The sequence below is a fragment of the Limulus polyphemus genome, unplaced genomic scaffold (genome assembly GCF_000517525.1).
Source record: "Limulus polyphemus unplaced genomic scaffold, Limulus_polyphemus-2.1.2 Scaffold56, whole genome shotgun sequence".
In the NCBI taxonomy this organism is placed as follows: Eukaryota; Metazoa; Arthropoda; class Merostomata; order Xiphosura; family Limulidae; genus Limulus; species Limulus polyphemus.
In genome coordinates, this window is record NW_013665666.1 from 100001 (window position 1) to 108595 (window position 8595).

The 8595-nt window shown below is 32.4% G+C and overlaps 1 protein-coding gene across 1 annotated transcript in view; it reads left to right on the forward strand.

The window, feature by feature from the left end:
- LOC106463870 (sodium-independent sulfate anion transporter-like) overlaps nt 1-8595 on the forward strand; it is a 43765-nt gene that overhangs the window by 28488 nt on the left and 6682 nt on the right. Inside the window, exons 8-12 of the mRNA XM_022391801.1 lie at nt 1079-1139; nt 3515-3570; nt 5257-5397; nt 6861-6919; nt 7685-7771. Of these exons, the coding sequence (XP_022247509.1) occupies nt 1079-1139; nt 3515-3570; nt 5257-5397; nt 6861-6919; nt 7685-7771 (404 nt within the window). The remainder of the gene's footprint in view (nt 1-1078; nt 1140-3514; nt 3571-5256; nt 5398-6860; nt 6920-7684; nt 7772-8595) is intronic.

Below are 8595 nucleotides of genomic sequence, written 5' to 3' on the forward strand. Positions count from 1 at the left end.
GCTTTAGATAAGACGTTAATGGAAAAAACCAGCGATTCTTGTGTTCGTGATTCCTTAAAGTAAAAACGTTTTCTATACAAAAAAGCCTGCCTCTATTAAGCAATACAAACATAGTGATATATGTAATTACTGAAATCTGAGAAGCCCAGAGTAATTGATATATGTAATTACTGAAATCTGAGAAGACCATTATGGAAAAGAATAACAGCAACAGTTTAAGATAATATATATTTTTGGATATTAAATATAAAAGCTTGATAGTTGAAATGTTGGATTTTTACTGTGAAAAGATCCCTTACTAGTAAAGAGACAAACAGACCGTTGAAATATTTTATTTTTACTGTGAACAAACCCTTCACTGGTAAAGAGACCAACAGACCGTTGAAATGTTTGATTTTTATTGTGAACGGACACGCTATTGGTAAAGAGATCAACGGACTGATGAAGTATTTGATTTTACTATGAACAAACCCTTCACTGGTAAAGAGACCAACAGACCGTTGAAATGTTTGATTTTTACTGTGAACGGACACGCCATTGGTAAAGAGACCAACGGACAGATGAAATATTTAATTTTTCTGTGAACAAACTCCTCACTGGTAAATAGACCAACAGACCGTTGATATGTTTGATTTTTACTGTGAACGAACCCCTTACTGGTAAAGAGACCAACCACCACATTTAAATGACACAAAACGATGAAGTAGTATAGCAACTTCAAGAAAGAACATGACAAGTGAAGTCAGTACAAATAATTAATAAATGATAGCATGGTGAATACACTGGAATGTTTATCGTAAAGACAAAGTAAAATAAAAGTTTTCATTTATTTTTTACTTCCACCGTATTGTTATTTGCTTATTTTAACTAAAATTACTCAGTACGATCTTTATTAAAAAAAAAGAAGTCAAGTTTACATTATTATTCAGCACGTGCACGGGTTTCTTAGCGGGATTTTGTCCAGGAATGAGAAACAATGAGCGTATACACCAGTAAGTTTGCACTGTTGTGATTGTTTAATTAAGCAGTTTATTTATGTTGTATTAAAACGATTTATCTTTTTTTCCTTAATTCTTAGGTTTGTGTAACTTGATGGGATCCTTCGTAGGAGCTTATCCTAGTACCGGTAGCTTCTCACGGTAGGTAATACGGAAACGTTACCAAGAACTGTACAATATTGTCTACAACAGTTCATGACCAACTCACCGTGACGTAACAAGTTGTACAGTTGAATATTGTTGTTCTGTTAAATAAGCAGGTTACCGTTTATTGTCTATCTAAGCATTCTAAGGAGTAAACAGAAAACGAATTTATCTAAAGGAACATACTGAGTTTGTTTGTCTTGAGCACAACGTGTTCGCTGCAGAGATCAAATCCTTAATTTTAGCGTTATAATCTCTCGACTTTATCTTTCAGCCACACGATAAGGGTTGGGGCAACGTATTCAGAAACAATGCCGACATTATATAAAGCACCTTCCCACTAACTGTGATATTGGAAACTATCGTTAACATACAAGGATGGTTTAGTCGCTCTAAAGACGACACTTAACACACTAGAAAGGAGAATTACACGTTTACAATACAAAAGAAATAATTCGAGTATTAAACACATTAATTATGTATATACATATATATATATATATATATATTACTTAACAGTTTCTCGGCAGCTGGTTTAGTCAGTTTGATGTATCGGTTCAATTCGAAACTGCTAAAAGGCTGTCGAATATAACAATTAAGAAAATTATATTCTAAACATGACAGCTGTGAAATATTAAAATAAGATTCAAAAATACAACTAAATTGATTACTTTATATTGTGAACAATTTGTCATCGCTTAAAAGAAAGATATAAAAAGTAACACTGGCAGTTGATTGACAAGCAGAATGCTCTCTCATTTTAATGTAGTTTTACTAATACCTGTCCGAATATTAACAAAAACATCTGCAGTCCTTTAACATACAGTTTTACTAATACCTGTCCGAATATTAACAAAAACATCTGCAGTCCTTTAACATACAGTTTTACTAATAACTGCTCCAATCTTCAAGTGATACTTAAGGAAGGACAGATCCAAACATTTTGAGGAACACTGATGATTAGTTAAAGTTGTTGTATATATATCAATATGGAATAACCACAGATTAAATAAAAATGACGAGTTAGGTTTCAACTAGCTCTAGTTATTATATTGTACACGTTGGCCGGTAAAGATGTATCTGGTTTGAAATACTAGAAAAAATCTGGAAACTATTTATATAAACATATTTATTAAACATTAGAAACTGTACTTATTTTAATGCTAAAATAACTACACTACAATTTAATATTTCTACTTGTATAGTCTTTGAGTAAGTATTTTAATATAGACTGGAAACATTATACATATTATGCCAAAAGTAAAAAGCTCACAGTATCAGTGTAAAGATAAACCTCCAGCCTTAACTAACTTATGCTTTATGAACTAAAACGAAATATAATTTAATTATTAGTACAATATACGCATGTTTAACCATGGTTGGTTTCACTTACACTGAGTTACTTTCCGAAATCGATCTTTAAACTATCTCAGGTTCAATAGTGTAGTCGTTGGTAGGTTATACGCTTCGTTGTCTCTACCCTAGTTTCGTGTAGCACCAAGTCGTAATGCGCAGGTTTTGACGCAGCTGTAGATTTGAAAGTTTGGAACTGTACTATGACACTGTATATTATACTGATTGTTTTAAGAGAGAATAACAATGTTTCTTGAGGAATAGTACCGACTTTAAAGTTAGCGCGACGAAAGAAGTTCTTTGTAAGGAACGTGAGATAGAGAAAAGTCATTACAATTTTTCAATTTAGTTTATGGGCCGGGCGTGACGTGTCAGATTATGAGTCGGAAGGTCTATGGTTTGCGCTCCTTTGCCCCCCAAAATGCTCTCCTCACTTTGGGGCCATGGGTGCTTTATAAAAATGAAAGTCCAAATACATTATTCTTTTAGAGTAGCCCAAGAGTCGGTAGCGGGTACTGCTGACTAGCTGCCTCTCCTCAAGTCCATCAGTTCGAAATTAAAGTTAGTGAACTCGAGCGAAGTTAGCCTTTATGTAGATATGCTAGAACTTTCGAAAGAATTAAACAAACACTTTAGTTTAAATATGTAGATTCTTTCCTAATTTAAATAATCATTTTCTTCCTGACAACTTATATAACTTGACTCTTTAAGTACGGCTCTTGCCATATAGGATATCCGAGGTAGACTAGCTGTGTTCTATGAGTATTATTATGTGACGTGCATAAAGTATGCAATAGTTACTATGGTTTTAGCTATTACATGTGTTCTATAAACCACTAGTAGGTACTATAATACTAGTTATCTTCTAGAAAGTGGAGTTTTAACTAAAAGATTCAAATGTAGAGATATTTCCACAGGAAAATACTTCACAGATTTGTAATAGTGGTTAATGTTTATAAAAATGGATCTTACACGTGAATGTAATTAATATAGCTTAAATATATGTTTTATGTGTACAGGTCTGCAATAAACAACAGCAGCGGAGTTCGAACACCTCTTTCAGGAATTTTCACAGGTGAAATGAAATGTTTTCTTGTTTTAATAGCAGTACATTGTCAGCATTTTATTTTCTATATGAAGAATACTTTATTTTTATTGTTGTGGTGATCTCTATTAAATTTCTTTATTGTGTAACTTAATTTACGTGTTTGTCAGTCTCTAAATTTTGGATATAGTGGTTAGGTATCGAACTATGGCTCAAAGGGTTCGAGGTGAGAAACATGATGTCGTTGAACACGCTCCTTAGCTATGAACGCGTTATAATAGTGACAGTCAGTCCGTTATTTGGTTTAAAGAGCCGGATGAAGTATCTGTGGCGGCGAGTACTGTTGATTGTTTGCCATCCCTCTAGGCAGTAGTTCAAAATTAGAAACGTTTATACCTGAACTCTAGGTGGCTCTGAGCTCGCTAGTTAGTCCACTTGTGCATAAAGTGTTTTGATTGTAAGTTCCAGCTTCAATCACGTTATCTGGTATGAGTAGATATCTAGTCAACTAGTGATGTTGGCTTGTTGCACTTCCCCCGAGTAGCTGTTACAAATTAGAAACGGTTAAGCCTGAATCTTAAAGTTCTACGACTGGTTGTTTAGCCGATGCATGATATAAAGCACCTTTCAAGGTTAAAATACAAAATACTTTAAACTGTCTTTCTTAAGCAGAGAAACCATTAATATTCATAGTAATCAATTATTATTCCTCCTAATTATGCTGAATTATGTTGAATGCTTTGCTTCTTTATTCACTGTATAATACCTCACAGCTTAATTAATAACTCATATTTTATCTCATGGACTGCTTTACAATACCATGTTCTACATCTCATTTCGTATATTACTATCAAACATCTTGCTCAACATCTTATCCTATACATCACAAACAATTGCCTTGTTCTACATCTTGTGTTATGAAATATCATCAAATGTCTTGTTCTACATCTTTTTTCATAGGCTACTATCAATTGTTTTGCACAAAATATCATCATATAGACTACTATCGAATACCTTGTTCAACATTTCATCTTCTATACTATTATAAAATATTTTGCTTTATATTTCTTTTTAAATTATCATGTGTAGTTGTACCAGAATGGGCATATACACTTAATGGAATATACAGTGTATATGTGTAGTGGAATGTTCAGTGTATAGGTATCGAAAAATATTAATACTATGTTTGTTTAGGGAATGTGCGTATCTGTAGTGAAATGTGCAGTTTGCATGTGTAGCGGAACAGCCATTATGTATATGCAGTGTAATGACCAGTGTATGTATGTAGTGGAGTGTGCAGTATGCGTAGTGTTATTGAGTGGTAGAATGTGCACTATCCACGTGTAATGTGATTTGCAGTCCTTTACTTTTGTTTACTTATGTTTAGAAGTTGTGGATAATTAATTCTGTCTTTGTTAACTAATAAATTATTACTGGGTATTACGTGACTATCCACGTGTAATGTAATTTGCAGTCCTTTACTTTTGTTTACTTATGTTTAGAAGTTGTGGATAATTCATTCTGTCTTTGTTAACTAATAAATTACTAATAGGTATTACTTTGGTTTAGTGTACAGTAAAAAAAAATAATGTTAAACTATTCAAACTTAATTTCCAGTTAAGTGAATATATATCTGTATCAAACACCAGCTTGAAATACCCAAGTCGTTTTTAAGTAAATCACAATTTACATTTTTCTTTTCTCTGTCAAGATTAGGAGGAATAGTGATCCTGGCTCTTGCTGTTCTTGCTCCCTACTTCAAGTACATTCCTAGTGCTTCGCTCAACGCAATGATATTTGCTGCTGTAATCTTCATGGTACATTATCACGACGTGATCATTATATGGAAAACACAAAGTAAGAGTTTCGACAAGTGCGCTAGGTCTCTTTTTGTGATTGGAATACACTAAATATACCACAAGATTTTCTGAATTAAGAAAGTAAATGGGTAGTAGATGGAATACACCAACTATACCACAATATTTTCTGAATTAAGAAAGTAGGTGGTTAGTATATGGAATACAACGACTATACCACAAGACTTACTGAGTTAAGAAAGTAGGTGGTTAGTATATGGAATACACTAACTATACCACAAGACTTACTGAATTAAGAAAGTAAAGAGAATGTAGATGGAATACAACAACTATACCACAAGACTTACTGAATTAAGAAAGTAAAGAGAATGTAGATGGAATACAACAACTATACCACAAGATTTTCTGAGTTAAGAAATTAAATGGATAGTAGATGGAATACACAAACTATACCACAAGACTTACTGAATTAAGAAAGTAGGTGGTTAGTATATGGAATACATCGTTGTATTCCATCTATTATCCACTTACTTTCTTAATCAGTAAGTCTTGTGGTATAGTCGTTGTATTCCATATACTATCCACCTACTTTCTTAATTCAGTAAGTCTTGTGGTATAGTCGTTGTATTCCATCTACTATCCACTTACTTTCTTAACTCAGTAAGTCTTGTGGTATAGTCGTTCTTAATTCAGTAAGTCTTGTGGTATAGGTTTTACGTTGTTTCCTTTTCCACAACTGTATAGCGTTAACTTTCTATCGTTGTAAGTCTTTCATTACAACCCTATTTTATACTCAATATTAATATAATGTTTCCTAAACACTGGTCAAATAAAATATGTCGATAATCTACACTTGTTTTACTTGAATAATTATTTTCTCCTAACGTGAAAACCTCTAAACATATTATGGTGTTAACTTTTAGGCTTTTTACATCATGGTTTTTCAATAAGATTTAGGTGTTACAATAAATAGGTTATTATCCGATAATTTAGCACACACTTCTTCAACTTTACTTTGTATAATGGAGCATGTGTTAAGTCTATTGACGTAGTTAGTACAATTCAAATACAATCGTCTTGTATTCTAATTCAGTAAGTCTTGTGGTACAGTTAGTGTATTCCATCTACTATCTTTTTACTTCTTCATTTAGTAAGTCTTGTGGTATAGTTAGTGTATTCCATCTACTATCTTTTTATACTATCCTTTCTACCTTGAATAGGTGTACACTTTGTATAATACACAAAAGTTACTCCATCTAACATTGAAGATAGCTAGTAATTTTACTAGTCCACAACGTTAAAACAGTAACTTTTGTGTATTATATAAAGTGTACACCTATTCAAGATAGAAAGGATAATATTTAACATTGAAGATAGCCTGTAGTTTTATAATTCTTACTTGGTAAGAATGTTAACATTGATATAAACTTAAATTATAAATCTAACGCTGATTATGATAAAACTCTACTTTACAAATCTTATTTGTGTTTTTATTCTTTACAGAACGAGACATACTTCCATGGGCGTCAACTTTTGTAACATCTTTTATTCTTGGTCTAGAGGTGAAACTATCAGAAATAAAGATTTCTCTTCGAAACATTCAAATAATGAAATGATGATTTTAAAGTGTGTGAAGATATACTATAAAACTATTACAAACGAAACAACCTGTAATGAGAGAACGTACCTACTGTACACAAAGATTCGTGACATTGTAAAGTGTATTATTATTATTAAAGATAGGGTCTTGCATTATTACCAGAAGTCATAGTAGTACATTGTTATCTTCCTCATCCTTTTTTTTGTTGTTGTTGTTGTTGCAGTAAACAGGGATTTACAACATTTCGATTTTATCAATATTCAGGATAGGAACGTGTGTCATGGCAGTATACTGTTACCCTCCCCACCCCTCTTCTTACTGTAAACATAGATTTGTAACACTTTTAAAGTGTATTGTTATTAAATATAGGACTGAGCTTTATTATCAGAAGTCATGGTAGTGTACTATTACATTTCACACCCGTATTCTTACTGTAAGCATAGATTTGTAACACTTTTAAAGTGTATTATTATTAAACATAGGACTGAGCTTTATTATCAGAAGTCATGGTAGTGTACTATTACCTTCCACACCCCTTTTCATACTGCAAACATAGATTTGTAACATTTTAAAGTGTTATTAATAATAGCAGTCATGACAGTGTACTGTTACCCTTTCCACACACCCTTATTAATGTAAACAGGGATTTGTAACAGTGAGGTTTTTCTATTAAAAGGCTATCGACTGATTGAAGTAAGAGAAATAACGGTCATTTTTCTATCGACAGTATGGAATAATGCTTGGAGTCGGGGTTTCTGTGATGATGTTGCTTTATGGAATGGCAAGTCCGAACATTACGACTCAACTACAACGGGTAACGTTGTAATTTTCATTGTTATCGAACTGTTGGTACAGTAACTTTGTATATATATATTATATATTGTTACTCTTCTGAGTCTAAAGTGAAAAATATACAAAGAATACTCTGATGCATTTTTAATAACAATAACCTCTGATCAAAGAAAACTAACTGCATAGACCAGATATAAAAATATTTGTATGCAGGTTTATCGAAGAGTATGTAATGTCATAAAACAAAAACTTATAACGTTCAGAAAGCTATGATTCATTTGGTTTCGTGGCTGTTGTAAATATTGTCGGCCGTAATGTCAATAATATCACACGAAGCTCAGCCAGTTTAGAAGATTTAGGTTAGTCCTACGTTCACGTGTTAAGCTAAAAATAGAAAATAATCATCGTAAGAATAACATATGTATACATATTAAACATTATAACCAATGCTATCAATAAAAGTAACTTTAAAGAAAGCATGGAATATAACTTTACTTAATAAACACATAAAAACCTAGAAACATGACACCAGTATATGCAAAAGTAATTATATAACCTATATATTAATTTATAAAATAATGTAAACAGTGAGTACACAGCACTTAACCCAAAAAACGAACAACAAGAACAAAGAAAACAACAATAATCGCTTCTTCGAGGGTTAAGTCCCTAGAGTTTTTATGTGACAACATCACTTCTTCTAGGGTTAAGTCCCTACAGTTTTTAAGTGACAACATTGCTTCTTCGAGGGTTAAGTCCCTAGAGTTTTTATGTGACAACATCACTTCTTCTAGGGTTAAGTCCCTACAGTTTTTAAGTGACAACATTTGACTTCTTCGAGGGTTA